The following is a 17,500-nucleotide window of genomic DNA, read 5'->3' on the forward strand; positions in this document are numbered from 1 at the left end:
AGCGAGAGCTCACCCGGCTCCGTTGTCCGTAGACACCTCCAAGGTCTTGTTTCCAGCATGACTGCATTGAGTGCCTATTATTGACCTACCTATTGATCTACTCACACATTTGCATGTTTTCGAACTGCTAGGTTGGCAGAAGCTGGGGCTGACAGCGGGAGCTCATCCAGCTCTGTTGTCCATAGACACCTCCAAAGTCTTGTTTCCAGCATGACTGCATTGAGTGCCTATTACTGTCCTACCTATTGATCTACTCACACATTTGCATGTTTTCGAACTGCTAGGTTGGCAGAAGCTGGGGCTGACAGCGGGAGCTCATCCAGCTCTGTTGTCCATAGACACCTCCAAGGTCTTGTTTCCAGCATGACTGCATTGAGTGCCTATTACTGTCCTACCTATTGATCTACTCACACATTTGCATGTTTTCGAACTGCTAGGTTGGCAGAAGCTGGGGCTGACAGCGGGAGCTCACCCAGCTCCGTTGTCTGTAGACACCTCCAAGGTCATGACACCTCCAAGGTCATGACTGCATAGAGTGCCGTTACCTTCCCGCCGGAGCGGTACCTATTGATCTACTCACACATTTGCATGTTTTCGAACTGCTAGGTTGGCAGAAGCTGGGGCTGACAGCGGGAGCTCATCCAGCTCTGTTGTCCGTAGACACCTCCAAAGTCTTGTTTCCAGCATGACTGCATTGAGTGCCTATTATTGACCTACCTATTGATCTACTCACACATTTGCATGTTTTCGAACTGCTAGGTTGGCAGAAGCTGGGGCTGACAGCGGGAGCTCATCCAGCTCTGTTGTCCGTAGACACCTCCAAAGTCTTGTTTCCAGCATGACTGCATTGAGTGCCTATTATTGACCTACCTATTGATCTACTCACACATTTGCATGTTTTCGAACTGCTAGGTTGGCAGAAGCTGGGGCTGACAGCGGGAGCTCATCCAGCTCTGTTGTCCATAGACACCTCCAAGGTCTTGTTTCCAGCATGACTGCATTGAGTGCCTATTACTGTCCTACCTATTGATCTACTCACACATTTGCATGTTTTCGAACTGCTAGGTTGGCAGAAGCTGGGGCTGACAGTGGGAGCTCATCCAGCTCTGTTGTCCATAGACACCTCCAAAGTCTTGTTTCCAGCATGACTGCATTGAGTGCCTATTACTGTCCTACCTATTGATCTACTCACACATTTGCATGTTTTCGAACTGCTAGGTTGGCAGAAGCTGGGGCTGACAGCGGGAGCTCACCCAGCTCCGTTGTCTGTAGACACCTCCAAGGTCATGACACCTCCAAGGTCATGACTGCATAGAGTGCCGTTACCTTCCCGCCGGAGCGGTACCTATTGATCTACTCACACATTTGCATGTTTTCGAACTGCTAGGTTGGCAGAAGCTGGGGCTGACAGTGGGAGCTCACTCCGCTCCCCGGATTCGAACTACCAACCTTTCAGACAGCGAGTTCATTTGGTCATGGGGCTTCTTTAGTGCAATAGCGCAATTTTGGTATGGTTAAAAAGTAGCTGTATGTGAAATAAAAGGAGAATAGCCCACTCGGGAATTCACAACATGCCTTTGGTCACCTTGGAGGACCTCATGGACCTTCTCGTCTCTACTTCTTAGCACGCTTCAAAACCGGAGACTTTTCCTCGCCGCTTTTGCAGCTGTGTTGGGAAACTTCAATTTCGGCTTCGCTTTAGTCTACACCTCGCCGGTCATCCCAGCTTTGGCAAAATCTCCCAGCCCGGATTTGAAACTCGACGAGGACACGGCATCATGGTTTGGGGTAAGCTTCATGGTCCTGGAAAAAAGTCAATTCTTTCAATTATCATCATCATTATTATTATTGACACAAAGACAGAGTATGACACAGCAAACGAGATCTATATGCTGGATTTCTTATCACAAAATCACAACCCAAACACTTGCCAAGTGTTTAGGACTGTGATATATTATCATTATTATTATTGTTGTTGTTGTTGTTATTATTATTATTATTATTATTATATTGACACAAAGACACAGTATGACACAGCAAACGAGATGTATATGCTGTATTTCATATCACAAAATCACAAGTCGAACACTTCCCAAGTGTTTAGGACTGTGTGATTTTTTATTATTATTATTATTATTATTATTATTATTATTATTATTATTATTATTATTATTATTATTATTATGACACAAATACATTATTATTATTATTATTATTATTATTATTATTATTATTATAACTATGACACAAAGACATAGTATGGCACAGCAAACGAGGTATATAGGCTGGATTTCGTTTCACAAAATCACAAGTCGAAAACTTCCCAAGCGTTTAGGACGGTGTGATGTATTATTATTGTTGTTGTTGTTGTTGTTATTATTATTATTAGTATTATTATATTGACACAAAGACACAGTATGACACAGCAAACGAGATGTATATGCTGTATTTCATATCACAAAATCACAAGTCGAACACTTCCCAAGTGTTTAGGACTGTGTGATTTATTATTATTATTATTATTATTATTATTATTATTATTATTATTATTATTATGACACAAATACATTATTATTATTATTATTATAACTATGACACAAAGACATAGTATGGCACAGCAAACGAGGTATATAGGCTGGATTTCGTTTCACAAAATCACAAGTCGAAAACTTCCCAAGCGTTTAGGACAGTGTGATGTATTATTATTGTTGTTGTTGTTGTTGTTGTTGTTGTTGTTATTATTAGTGACACAAAGACAGTATGACACAGCAAACGAGATCTATATGCTGTATTTCATATCACAAAATCACAAGTCGAACACTTCCCAAGTGTTTAGGACTGTGTGATTTTTTATTATTATTATTATTATTATTATTATTATTATTATTATTATGACACAAATACATTATTATTATTATTATTACTATGACACAAAGACATAGTATGGCACAGCAAACGAGGTATATAGGCTGGATTTCGTTTCACAAAATCTCAAGTCGAAAACTTCCCAAGCGTTTAGGACGGTGTGATGTATTATTATTGTTGTTGTTGTTGTTGTTGTTGTTATTATTATTATTATTAGTGACACAAAGACAGTATGACACAGCAAACGAGATCTATATGCTGTATTTCATATCACAAAATCACAACTCAAACACTTGCCAAGTGTTTAGGACTGTGTGATTTATTATTATTATTATTATTATTATTATTATTATTATTATTATTATTATTATTATTATTATGACACAAATACATTATTATTATTATTATTATTATTATTATTATTATTATTATTATTACTATGACACAAAGACATAGTATGGCACAGCAAACGAGGTATATAGGCTGGATTTCGTTTCACAAAATCACAAGTCGAAAACTTCCCAAGCGTTTAGGACGGTGTGATGTATTATTATTGTTGTTGTTGTTGTTGTTATTATTATTATTATTATTATTAGTGACACAAAGACAGTATGACAAAGCAAACGAGATCTATATGCTGTATTTCATATCACAAAATCACAAGTCGAACACTTCCCAAGTGTTTAGGACTGTGATTTATTATTATTATTATTATTATTATTATTATTATTATTATTATTATTATTGTTATTATTACACAAATACATTATTATTATTATTATTATTATTATTATTATTATTATTATTATTATGACACAAAGACATAGTATGACACAGCAAACGAGGTATATAGGCTGGATTTCGTTTCACAAAATCACAAGTCGAAAACGTCCCAAGCGTTTAGGACGGTGTGATGTATTATTGTTGTTGTTGTTGTTGTTGTTATTATTATTATTATTATTATTATTAGTGACACAAAGACAGTATGACACAGCAAACGAGATCTATATGCTGGATTTCGTATCACAAAATCACAAGTCGAACACTTCCTAAGTGTCTAGGACTGTGTGATGTATTTTCGGAAGGTGCGTGCAGGTCTCAATCGAGTGGCCTTTTGCAGTTGGCAGATCGTAATTTTGTCAATGTCTATTGTTTCCAAATGCCGGCTGAGATCTTTTGGCACGGCACCCAGTGTGCCCATCACCACCGGGACCACCTGCACTGGTTTCTGCCAGAGTCTTTGCAGTTCAATCTTGAGGTCCTGATAGCGGTTGAGTTTTTCCTGTTGTTTTTCGTCAATGCGACTGTCACCTGGGATGGTGACATCAATGATCCAAACCTTGTTCTTTTCCACAACTGTGATGTCTGGTGTGTTGTGTTCCAGAACTTTGTCAGTCTGGATTCGGAAGTCCCACAGTATCTTTGCATGTTCATTTTCCACGACCTTTGCTGGTTTGTGATCCCACCAGTTCTTTGCTGCTGGGAGGTGGTACTTGAGGCATACGTTGCAATGGATCATTTGGGCCACATAGTTGTGCCTCTGTTTGTAGTCTGTCTGTGCGATTTTCTTACAGCAGCTGAGGATATGATCCATGGTTTCGTCGGTTTCCTTGCAGAGTCTGCATTTTGGGTCATCAGCTGATTTTTCGATCTTGGCCTTAATTGCATTTGTTCTGATGTCTTGCTCCTGGGCTGCAAGGATCAGGCCTTCTGTCTCCTTCTTCAGGGTCCCATTTGTGAGCCAGAGCCAGGTCTTCTCCTTATCAGTTTTTCCTTCAATTTTGTCAAGGAACTTTCCATGCAATGTTTTGTTGTGCCACCTGTCAGCTCTAGTTTGTAGTGCGGTTTTCTTGTACTAGTTTTTTGTCTGCTGTGCTTTGAGGAGTTTCTGATTTTGGACTTCAATCAAAGCAGGTTCTTCACTTTGTTTTACATCTTCTGCCAGGGCATGTTCTTCTTCTTTGACTGCTTGTTTTACTCGTAAGAGTCCTCTGCCCCCTGATCTTCTAGGCAGATACAGCCGGTCAACTTCACTGCCAGGGTGCAGAGAATGATGAATGGTCATGAGTTTTCTTGTTTTTCTGTCCAAATTGTCCAGTTCCGCCTGTGTCCAGTTTATAATGCCAGCAGTATCTCTTATGACAGGTATGGCCCAGGTGTTTATGGCCTTGATGGTGTTGCCTCCATTGAGCTTGCTTTTGAGAATTTTTCTGACCCTTTGTGTGTATTCTTTGCTGACCACAGTTTTCACATGTTCATGCTTGATGTTGTCCAGCTGTAATATGCCCAGATATTTATAGGCCTCTGGCTGGTGACACTTTATTGTTTGGCCATTAGGCATATTTATGCCCCCACTTTCAATGATTTTTCCCTTCTTCAATGCCACTGTCGAACATTTGTCCAAGCCAAACTCTATGCTGATACCAGTGCTAAAAATTCGGACAGTGTTGGTCAGAGACTGGATTTCAGTTTCCGTTTTCCCATACAGCTTCAGGTCATCCATGTACATCAGATGCGAAATTTTGTTTTCGTTTTCTCATACAGCTTCAGGTCATCTGATGTACATGGATGACCTGAAGCTGTATGGGAAAACAAAAACAAAATTTCGCATTATTATTATTATTATTATTATTATTATTATTATTATTATTTAGTGGTAGTTTTGGATGCCTCACTCTCATCAATGCAAAATATTGGGGAAGCCGGAGGCACCAGAAAGGAGCCCAGTGTTGTGATTCGGAGTGCACTTGTACTGTCAAGTTAAGGCACTTTGACTTCACTTGAACCACCCTGGCTCGAGACTATAGAATTTTGGGAGCTGTAGTTTCCTTAGGTCTGTCTTCCCTACCAATGAGTAGGGAAGACATCTCCTCTAATGCCATTGCAGTCCAAGTGAGGTCAAACTACGTTGAGACGCACCTCCAGATTGTGTTTCTCTGTCTCTGTCTTGATATTTCAGTCCGTGTTTATGTTGGGAGTCGCGGCCGGCGGACTGGGCACCATGTATTTCAATGACCGCCTTGGCCGAAAGCTGAGCATCATGCTCTCTGCCATCCCATCAGTCTTTGGGTATTTTTTCATGGCCGGTGCCCAAGAAATCTGGATGCTCTTAGTGGGTCGGGTGCTGACCGGCTTTGCAGGCGGCGTGACTTCCGCTTCGATCCCGGTACGTAAAACCACACCTTCATTCAATCTATAGATGCATGTATATATTCTGTACATTTCCAAACTGTATATACATGTCTCAATACTTGGATGCTTTTCAAGATGAACAAATAACAGGCATTCTCATAATTTTTATTTCTTTACTTGTTTACAGTACTTATATTCCTCCCTTCTCACCCTGCTTTAGTAGCATTGCTTACCTGCTTTCTTTGCTTCCAGGTCTATATTTCCGAGATCTGTCACCCCAGAGTCCGAGGAGCGTTGGGTTCGTGCCCTCAAATCATGGCCGTCCTAGGTGCACTTTTCTTGTACGCTTTAGGCAAGTACAGGGTTCGAATCTTGGAATCTGGAAAGACTGAGATAGCACGATCTTACTGGGATGAACAACGGGTGGATCTACACTGTTAAATTAACCCGGTTTAGCACCACTTGGAGTGTCATGATTCAATAGGATGAGATTGTGGGGAGTTGGCTCAATTGAGATTAGCCAGCAAGCAAGGTGACAAGGTGATTTTCAGCCAAGGATAAGACGCTAGCTAGTGATTCATTCACAAAGTAGATAGCATCCAGAATACAGTTTCATAGCCCTTTTTATATACAAGCTGGCATAAGCCGAGCCAGGCATCTAATTCTGACCAATCACATCTTGCATGGCTGTTTATAATGGGTGATTTGAGTGGCGACAGACAGGTGAAGTTCCTCTTTATTGACAGGAAAAACAATAAAATGATTGAGGGCATCTCTGGCCCTACCCAGGAAGGCTATTGTTCTATGGGATGAACATGACATGGCCCATTAAGAGGGCTGGGCTGGTGATTCCAGACCCAGAGAAACGAAACAACATATATTAATACAATCATGCAAAAATGACAGAGGGTGGGTTTTGGCTGTAGAAATGCTGATTCCTACAGATGCGAGTGGGTTTGGCTGTAGACATTCAGATTTCCTTCCGATGCGAGTGGGTTTGGCTATAGACATTCAGATTTCCTTCCGATGTGAGTGGGTTTGGCTATAGACATTCAGATTTCCTTCCGATGCAAGTGGGTTTGGCTGTAGACATTCAGATTTCCTTCCGATGCGAGTGGGTTTGGCTGTAGACATTCAGATTTCCTTCCGATGCGAGTGGGTTTGGCTGTAGACATTCAGATTTCCTTCCGATGCAAGTGGGTTTGGCTGTAGACATTCAGATTTCCTTCTGATGCGAGTGGGTTTGGCTGTAGACATTCAGATTTCCTTCCGATGTGAGTGGGTTTGGCTGTAGACATTCAGATTTCCTTCCGATGCGAGTGGGTTTGGCTATAGACATTCAGATTTCCTTCCGATGTGAGTGGGTTTGGCTATAGACATTCAGATTTCCTTCCGATGTGAGTGGGTTTGGCTATAGACATTCAGATTTCCTTCCGATGTGAGTGGGTTTGGCTGTAGACATTCAGATTTCCTTCCGATGCGAGTGGGTTTGGCTGTAGACATTCAGATTTCCTTCCGATGCGAGTGGGTTTGGCTGTAGACATTCAGATTTCCTTCCGATGCAAGTGGGTTTGGCTGTAGACATTCAGATTTCCTTCTGATGCGAGTGGGTTTGGCTGTAGACATTCAGATTTCCTTCCGATGTGAGTGGGTTTGGCTATAGACATTCAGATTTCCTTCCGATGCGAGTGGGTTTGGCTGTAGACATTCAGATTTCCTTCCGATGCGAGTGGGTTTGGCTGTAGACATTCAGATTTCCTTCCGATGTGAGTGGGTTTGGCTATAGACATTCAGATTTCCTTCCGATGCGAGTGGGTTTGGCTGTAGACATTCAGATTTCCTTCCGATGTGAGTGGGTTTGGCTATAGACATTCAGATTTCCTTCCGATGCGAGCAGTCCCATTCATCAAAGGCGTGGGTGGTGAATTGAATAGAAGTATTGTGATGCAATGTCCAGGTAAAGTCCAAAAATATAGGTGAAATTGGGAACTTGATGTAAACAAACTATTATATGAAATGCTTACTTGGACATACCTGGTGTAGACGCAACCGTTATTGTTTCACTTCCCATCCCAGGTCTCGTCCTCCCTTGGCGATGGCTGGCTGTAGCCGGAGAGGTCCCCGTCATCCTGATGGCCGTCTTCCTTTGTTTCATGCCCGACTCGCCTCGTTTCCTCATCTCCAAAGGGAAGGAGGACGAAGCCCTCAATGCCCTGAAATGGCTGAGAGGAGAAGACGTAGATTACTGGTGGGAATACGAGCGCATCAAGGAGAGCGTGCAGGAGCAGGTACGGGACGGTTGGGAGGAAGCTCTAAGGTGTCCACTAGACATGTCCAAAAAATCGTTTTGAATTGTATATCGGATTTATTTCGGATTGTTCTCGCTTTTTGATACGCATTCAGAGACATTGTCTCACAGCGTAACCAGCAATGTAATTCGAACCATTGTTGGCCCATTCTCTAATTGTCTCTTAATGTTTCGTTAATTATTTCCCCCTCCCCAAATTTTTAAATATATTTTTTTAAATATTTTTGTTTCTGCAACCTACCTTGAATGGGAGCTTAGCTTCCACGATGGACGCAAAGGGTTTTGTTGCTGGTTCTTTCTCTTAGGAAGGAAATTTCTAGTTTTCAAAGTATCTTTGCACTCCTTTCCAGGGCATTGCTTGGCGTGCTGGTCACTGGTCCATTTCTAATGGAAGGCATTGGGTTGAGGCTTGTGGGATTACATAGCCAGAGACACCATTGATTTCCAGTGTCCTTCTTGCTTACAAATATAGCAAGGGAATTTCTAGTTTTCAAAGTATCTTTGCACAACTTGCAAATTTGATGAGGATAGCTCAAGAAATGAGGGCGGGAGAGCCCTGTAAAAGCCCCCCCCCCCTCAGGTTCCTTTTTTTTTTGCGATTGCGCATGCGCATCCACCATTTTAGAAACATTTAGAATCATTACGAATTTTCAGAAATATCCGAAACTTTTGGGTGAAAAAATCGGAAATACTTTCTATATCGAAGCGCCAGCGCCCCCTACTTTAGGAACGAGAATTGAAACATTTTTTCATCGATCGGACATGCCTAGTGTCCACTGCCGGGACCTACAATAGTCACGGTGGAGATAAAGTCATGAATATATGATGTTTGGTTTGGTTGGGGCTTGGAGATGCCGTCCTATGAAATGAAGACTGAAAAACTACAAAAGGAAAATTCCTGAACTGTAATTAAAAGTTGCTGACGAGAATTTTTGAACAGCTGACACTGATGACCAGAGACAAATGATTAACTGTTGAACTCTTGGTGGAAGACAATATGTTTACATTAACAAAGACAATATGGTACCAAAGACAGTATGTTTTCTTTTCCAAAACCTCCCTCCTCTGCTTCTCCTCCCAGGCTGGTTATCTTATATTTTTTTGAGAGAGAGACAGAGAAGAAGCGAATGTTTTCAAAAGCGAAAGGAGAGTGTGAGAGAAACCCGTGCAAGCCAGATTGCATGGGCAGAAGGGGAAGAAAAAAAAAAGATATTCTTGCAAATTTGCACGATTAATTACTATTACTATTATTATTACTACTACTATTATTGCAAGAACATTTGAGTCCAAAGGGAGGGAAGGAGGGAAAAGAGAGCAACAGAAGGTGTGTATTTCTTTTTATTCCTAAGGAAACAAAAATGAGATGGTTTTTTTTGGGAGGGGGAGAGAAGTTTTAAAAAGCCTTTTCTGGCTACTTTTAGAGTTAAAAGAGGTGGGAAAGGGCAGGAGAAAAGAGGCCAAAGTTGTTTTAGGGGGGCTTTGCTTGCATTTCTTCCTTGGGAAAATGCATGCCCCAAAGCTTCTAAATATTTATATAGATGTTCCCCCTACAAATACATTAATATATGAATTACAGGTCTTTGCAAACCCTATGTAAATATAGATAACTAGAGATTTCCATGTACCTGTATATCTGTTCCTATATGTATACGTTAATTTTATATATGAATTTTATATGAATTTTACCCTCACATGTTTGCAAGTGCAGAGGGAAAATGCACATGCGCGCACACACATACAGATGTCTAGATAGATATAAACATTGATAAATCGGGCTTGCAAATATTGCAGGAGGAAAATGCATATAGAGAGAGGATTTGCAAAGGTTTCAGGGGGTGATATTAGTATATATCATGATAGATCTATATCTAGCTCTGCATTGTTTATGTAGGCATTATATGTTTGCCTGTTACTATGTTGGAAGCCGGCCTGAGTCCCCATGGGAGATAGGGTGGGATCCAAATGAAGTTTTTTATTATTATTATTATTATTATTATTATTATTATTATTATTATTAGGTTATTGTTGACACCATATTGTTTTTGTTGCCCCTACTTTTCCACTTATAGAGCTAGTTTATTGTTTTTCTTTGAAATACGGTAAATATTCAAAACATTTAACCCACTGATGCCTCAATTAATGAAATTTTATTGGTATCTATTTTTATTTTGAAGTTTACCCGTAGCTGCTACATTTCCCACCCTCGGCTTATACTCGAGTCAATAAGTTATCCCAGTTTTTTGTGGTGAAATTAGATGCTTCGGCTTATACTCGGGTCGGCTTATACTCGAGTATATACGGTAGCTATAGAGTCTATATGTCTACCTTCTTTCACAATATAATCTGTCTCATTGTGAATGATGATATTTTTTCATTTTCTTGGTTGGGTCTCGGCCTCTCCGTAGAGCGAGCCCATGTCGTGGGCCGAGATCAAGAAGCCTTACATCCGCAAGCCGATCGCCATCACATTGCTGATGAGATTCTTGCAACAGTTGTCGGGCGTCACTCCCATCTTGGTGTATTTGGAGGTCATCTTTGGACAAACAGCAGTCATCTTGGTAAGGACATGCCCTGTTTTGTCTTCCAAGAACAGCCTTAAAACACTGTGGTAAGTAAATGAAAACTGCTTTACTTCAGCAAAACATAAAGAACAGCACACTCAGGGGTATAATGCAAAAGAAAGCAAGGAAGTTGTAGGGCAAACACAGTTCTTAAGTCTGATAAATTCCCAAATCAAGTAGCAGTCTTACTTCAGACAAAGAAACAGCAATAAATCCTTAGGAGCAGTTTCCCAGATGCAGACTCAAAGCAGGCACAAGGGGAGCAAAGGCTTAGGCTTTAGAGTCACTTTGTTACCAGCAAGAGCTGACTGCACCTGTTTCTGATTTATAGCCCTGAATTCACCCACAGCTGCTAGGGCGATTCCCAATTACTTAGCTGCATTTCCGGCAGCTATTCTAGCTGAATGATGTCTTTCCTCTGTTTTCTTTCACCTTTCCTGAAATGTAGGTACTTGCAAAATCTCCTCCTCAGATTCCGACTGCCCCTTTGAGTCATGAACACTTTCCTGCTCCCTTTCCTCTTCTGAAGAAGAGGAATCCCTAACAGGACATCCCCCTTGGATCTTGGCTTGTGTTTTTCTATTCTTACCTTTTGAGATCTTTGGAGTGCTCGGCCAACCCAACAGCACTGCCATATTTCCCAATTCATCCCTAACCCAGTCCTTCTAGGACAGGCCGTGCTATCCAATGGAACATCCGTACTGGTCCGTACTGGGCTCCGGCTGGTTTGGCCCTTTCAGTCAGCTGTATCGGCATTTTTTTCCCATCCACAATAGACCACACAGTTACCAACCATGGCTACTTTCATTTTCATTCGGCTACACGTGTAGCGCAGAGAGGCAGCCACGTAGAGCACAGAGAGGCTATTAATGCTCCTTCGGGTGGCGTGGCTCCCATTGAAATAAGTGTTTAAAAAGGGTGACTTAAGTCTAGCTTCATTGAAAAAGTGTTGAGGGCAAATGATCCCAGAAAGAGTGGTTTCTGAAGTTCGATGCCTTAAACCCAGGTCTTATTGAAGGATATAAGCAGAAACTATGCTTTCTGAAGTCTGATGCTTTAACCCAGTTCTTATTGAAGAATCTCAAGAGGAAATGATGCCAGAAAAAGTGGTTTCTGAAGATTGATGCCTTAAATCCAGGTCTTATTGAAGGATATAAGAAGAAACGATGCCAGAAAAGGTGGCTTCCTAAGTCTGATGCCTTAAGCCAAGTCTTATTGAAGGATATAAAGAGAAACAATGCCAGAAAAGGTGGCTTCTTAAGTCTGATGTCTTAACCCAAGTTTTATTGAAGGATCTGAGGAGAAACGATCCCAGAAAAAGGTGGTTTCTTAAGTCAGATGCCTTAAACCCAGGTCTCGTTGAAGATTCTAAGGAGAAACAATGCCTTAAGCTCAGGTCTTATTAAAGGATATAAGGAGAAACGATGCCAGAAAAGGTGGCTTCTTAAGTCTGATGCCTTAAGCCAAGTCTTATTGAAGGATATAAGGAGAAACAATGCCAGAAAAGGTGGTTTCTTAAGTCTGATGCCTTAAACTCAGGTCTCATTGAAGATTCTAAGGAGAAACGATGCCTTAAGCCAAGTCTTATTGAAGGATATAAGGAGAAACAATGCCAGAAAAGGTGGTTTCTTAAGTCTGATGCCTTAAGCCAAGTCTTATTGAAGGATATAAGGAGAAACAATGCCAGAAAAGGTGGTTTCTTAAGTCTGATGCCTTAAGCCAAGTCTTATTGAAGGATATAAGGAGAAACAATGCCAAAAAAGGTGGTTTCTTAAGACTGATGCTCTAAAACAACGAAAAGGGAAGCCTGGGAAGTTCTCTCATTGCCACCAATGGATCGGATCTTCCCTAAGCAAAAACGGATCTTCTGGCTGCCAGATTGAAAAACAGATATTTGCCTGCCTGAATTTGTGAGACTCCCGAAATACGGATCGGAGAAGGGCGCCGAAATCTGGACACTGAGACTTGGAACGGCATTTAGCCGAATAGCACACCCGTAATTAACACAACTTTGATATCATTTTAACCACCATGACTCAAGGTTGAACAACAACCCCCATGATCTTTGTGTCTTCCCAGCCGCCGAAGTACGATACGGTTATCGTCGGAGCCGTCCGCTTGGTGTCGGTGCTGGTTGCGGCCTTTTCGGTGGACAAAGTTGGGAGGAGACTTCTTCTCTGCATCTCAGGTTGAGCTTCCATCTTCATCTTCATTCACTTTGTTTCATTCATGCACCTGTGTGTTAAGATGCAGGATCAAACTAAGCTTTGGATAGTCTCCTAGGGACTACAAACTTATGGTGACCCCATGAATTCCACAGGGTTCTCTTGGGCTTGGTGGTTTGGCTAATTCCTTCCTCTGAAATAGAGCCTACAGAGCCTTGTATTCATTAGTGGTCCCCATCCTAATCTTAACCAGGTCTGATGCTGCTTAGTTTCCACAATCAGATGTGTTCTGGTGCTTTGGTGTTGACTTATGATGACCCCATGAACTTCGTAGGATTTTCTTGGCCAAGATATGGTTTGGTGGGTCCCTTCTTCTGAAGTAGAGCCTACAGAACCTCAGCTTCCTTATTGGTCTCCCAGTTTCCACGATCAGATGGGATCTGGTGCTTTGGTGTTGACTTATGATGACTCCATGAACTTTGTAGGATTTTCTTGGCCAAGATATGGTTTGGTGGGTCCCTTCTTCTGAAATAGAGCCTACAGAACCTCAGCTTCCTTATTGGTCTCCCAGTTTCCATGATCAGATGGGATCTGGTGCCATAATAATAATAATAATAATAATAATAATAATAATAATAATAATAATAATGATGTTTCCATGATTCGATGGGATCTGGTGTCTTGTTGACGTATGGCAAGGTGAGGACTTGGCAAAGGAATGCATTAAATAAATCATGTCTTTCTTCTTGCCAGCCATCGTGATGTTCTTCTCCAACTTGACTTTGGGCCTGTACATCTACTTCGTACCACTGTCTCACAATTCCTCCACCGTGATGGTCAACGGCAGCCATGAAGTTCTCTCCAGCCATCTGGCAAATGGGATCACCGTTATTCCTTTGATCGCCACGATGTTCTTCATCATCGGTATGGAACAGCAGGACATATTATGGAGGTCTACCATGATCCATTGGCTTGGATGGTGTCCTTGGGGTCTCCTCCAACTCTAGGGTTCTTCAAGACCCTTCTTTGCTTTTTTCTAGGCTACGCCATGGGCTGGGGTCCCATCACTTGGCTGCTGATGGCCGAGGTTCTCCCACTGAAGACCCGAGGTGTTGTTTCCGGACTTTGTGTCCTTGCAAGTTGGTTGACCGCTTTTGCCATGACCAAAGCATTTCTGCTGGTAAGTTGAGCAAGCAATAATAACAATAAACCCCACCCATGATGCAGCCAGAAGAAACTTGCCCAACATCACAAACATTAATTACTGATGGGAATTTCTCGGGATTCACCAGGCATGATGTGAATTGTAGTTCACCCACAACCTACCTAAACTAGTAATAATAATAAATCAGAGGCAACCTCTTGAAAGACATTGTTAAAAAGGCTACCAGATCAAATGTTGTTCTATGTAATGGCAATAATAATGGTAATAATAATAGTAATAATAATGGTCATAATAATGGTAATAATAGTAATAATAATGGTCATTATAATGGTAACATAATAGTAATGTAATAATAATAGTAACAATAATGGTCATAATAATGGTCATTATAATGGTAATAATATTGATAATAATAATGGTCATAATAATGGTAAATATAAAAGTAATAATAATGGCAATAATAGTAATAATAATGGCCATTATAATGGTAATAATAATGGTCATAATAATGGTCATAATAATGGTAAATATAATGGTAATAATAATGGTAATAATAATGGTAAATATAAGGGTAATAATAGTAATAATAATGATCATTATAATGGTCATAATAATTGTAAATACAGTATAATGGTAATAATAATGGTAATAATAATAGTAATAATAATGGTCATTATAATGGTAAATATAATGGTAATAATAAGGGTAATAATAGTAATAATAATGGTCATTATAATGGTAAATATAATGGTAATAATAAGGGTAATAATGATAGTAATAATGATCATTATAATGGTCATAATAATTTTAAATATAATTGTAATAATAATGGTAATAATCATAGTAATAATAATGGTCACTATAATGGTAAATATAATGGTAATAATAGTAATAATAATGGTCACTATAATGGTAAATATAATGGTAATAATAGGAATAATAATGGTCATAATAATGGTAAATATAATGGTCATAATAATGGAAATAATAATAGTAATAATAATGGTCATTATAATGGTAAATATAATGGTAAAAATAAGGGTAATAATAGTAATAACAATGGTCATTATAATGGTCATAATAATGGTAACTATAATGGTAATAATAATGGAAATAGTGATAGTAATAATAATGGTCATTATAATGGTAAATATAATCTATATATATAAAAGAGTGATGGCATCACGGCAGCGGACAAAACAACAAAAGTAAACACCCCACAACCTTGAAAATTGACAGCACAACCCCTCATCCATGCCTCTAGGTTGATACAACAAAAAGAAAAGAAAAATAAAGTACTAATTAGAGGGAGAGGAATAATGGGTTTTATCCAATTGCTGCCGCTCACTTGGTCTCCTAGCAACCCACTCAGCCCAGGGGACCCTTTACCTTAACTACCACCAATTCCTCAATACTTTATTTCCCATAACACCATACTTCACCACAGCAACGCGTGGCGGGGCACAGCTAGTGGTAATAATAATGGTCATAATAATGACTATTATTTCTTTCATCGGCCAGGTGAAGTAGTAGTAGTAGTAGTAGTAATATTTTCCCTTGTCAACCAGGTGAAGTATGGCCTGGAAGCGCCTTTCTTCTTCTTCAGCGTCATCTGTGTGGTGAACCTGATCTTTGCGTATTTGATCCCCGAAACCAGAGGACGGTCCTTGGAGCGCATTGAATCCTACTTCCGCACCGGACGGAAATCCTTCCTGGAATCTTTCCGGGGACGAAGGTGAATTTCCAAAAGACAATGCAGGACGCTTTGTGGCCCCAAACTGCCTTGATTCTACACCCAGGGCAGTTTGGGGTGGACTACATGGCCTTTGGGGGTCCCGTCTTTACTCTCCGGACAACAAATAAAGTTCGGAACCGGACTCAATAATAACTCTCTTTTTTATTGCTCAGCAGAACTTTGTAGGAATATGGGACAAAATATATACACAGAGATGAGGTCGTCAAAGAGGTTTGGAAACCCGGAGGTAGAACGGTCATGTTTATTCACGGCATACACAAAAGGACAGTGGTGAAGAGCCTATGCTACTAATAAAGAACTACAAAGCCCAACATCCCCAGTAGGATGGAAAATAACTTCTCAAGGCTGCTTGTGTCGAACACATGGCTCCTATGAGCTACGAGAGTTAAAGTGGTATCAAACTGAATTAATTCTATAGTGTAGAATGAGGTCGGACTTCATTCTTGTCCCTGATTATACATTCAAACAGGGCAAGAGAAGGATATCTATCTATCTATCTATCCATCCATCCATCCATCTATCCAACCCATCCATTCATCCCTCTGTTTACCTATCTATCATCTACTGATCATCTATATCTATATATCTATCTAGCTATCCATCTATCCGTCCGTCCGTCCATTCATCCATCTATCCATCCATCCATCTATCCAACTCATCCATTCATCCCTGTTTACCTATCTATCATCTATTGATCATCTCTATCTATCTATCTATCTATCTATCTATCTATCTATCTATCTATCTATCTATCAAGCTATCCATCTATCCGTCCGTCCGTCAGTCCATCCATCCATCTATCAATCCATCCATCTATCTATCCAAGCCATCCATTCATCCCTCAGTTTACCTATCTATCATCTATTGATCATCTATATCTATCTATCTATCCATCCATCCGTCCGTCAGTCTGTCCATCCATCCATCCATCCATCTATCCAACCCATCCATTCATCCCTCTGTTTACCTATCTATCATCTATTGATCATCTCTATCTATCTATCTATCTATCTATCTATCTATCTATCTATCTATCTATCTATCTATCCATCCATCCATCCATCTATCCAACCCATCCATTCATCCCTCAGTTTACCTATCATCTATTGATCATCTATATCTATCTATCCATCTATCAATCCATCCATCTATCTATCCAACCCATCCATTCATCCCTCTGTTTACCTATCTATCATCTATTGATCATCTATATCTATCTATCCATCTATCCATCTAGCCATCTATCCATCCATCTATCTATCCAACCTATCCATTCATCCCTCTGTTTACCTATCCATCCATCCCACAGTGATGCAAAAGGATCCTATGTCCTATATGAGGCATGGGCAAACTTCGGCCCTCCAAATGTTTTGGACTTCAACTCCTTATTGTGTTCAATTCATTGTAAATCTGAAGGATATAAGCAGAAAGGATGGTTTTTGAAGTCTGATGCTTTAACCCAGTTCTTATTGAAGGATCTGAGGACAATCGGTGCCAGAAAGAGTGGTTTCTTAAGTCTGATGCCTTAACCCAGGTCTCATTGAAGGA

At 40.4% G+C, this 17,500-nt stretch overlaps 2 protein-coding genes across 3 annotated transcripts in view; one reads left to right on the plus strand and one right to left on the minus strand.

Annotated features, from left to right (window-relative positions):
* slc2a6 (solute carrier family 2 member 6) overlaps positions 1-16,075 on the plus strand; it is a 17,065-nt gene extending 990 nt beyond the window's left edge. The window contains exons 2-10 of the mRNA XM_062959637.1: positions 1,626-1,788; positions 5,825-6,031; positions 6,250-6,349; positions 8,074-8,285; positions 10,711-10,863; positions 12,946-13,054; positions 13,785-13,955; positions 14,072-14,211; positions 15,765-16,075. Coding sequence (XP_062815707.1) covers positions 1,626-1,788; positions 5,825-6,031; positions 6,250-6,349; positions 8,074-8,285; positions 10,711-10,863; positions 12,946-13,054; positions 13,785-13,955; positions 14,072-14,211; positions 15,765-15,935 — 1,426 coding nt within the window. The 3' untranslated portion in view covers positions 15,936-16,075. The remainder of the gene's footprint in view (positions 1-1,625; positions 1,789-5,824; positions 6,032-6,249; positions 6,350-8,073; positions 8,286-10,710; positions 10,864-12,945; positions 13,055-13,784; positions 13,956-14,071; positions 14,212-15,764) is intronic.
* cacfd1 (calcium channel flower domain containing 1) overlaps positions 16,075-17,500 on the minus strand; it is a 14,032-nt gene continuing 12,606 nt past the window's right edge. For both annotated transcript variants that reach the window (XM_062959638.1, XM_062959639.1), the window contains one exon: positions 16,075-17,500. This exon is cut by the window's right edge and continues 1,043 nt beyond it. The gene's annotated coding sequence lies outside the window, so the exon portion shown is untranslated.

This window comes from Anolis carolinensis, unplaced genomic scaffold, assembly GCF_035594765.1.
Source record: "Anolis carolinensis isolate JA03-04 unplaced genomic scaffold, rAnoCar3.1.pri scaffold_7, whole genome shotgun sequence".
In the NCBI taxonomy this organism is placed as follows: Eukaryota; Metazoa; Chordata; class Lepidosauria; order Squamata; family Dactyloidae; genus Anolis; species Anolis carolinensis.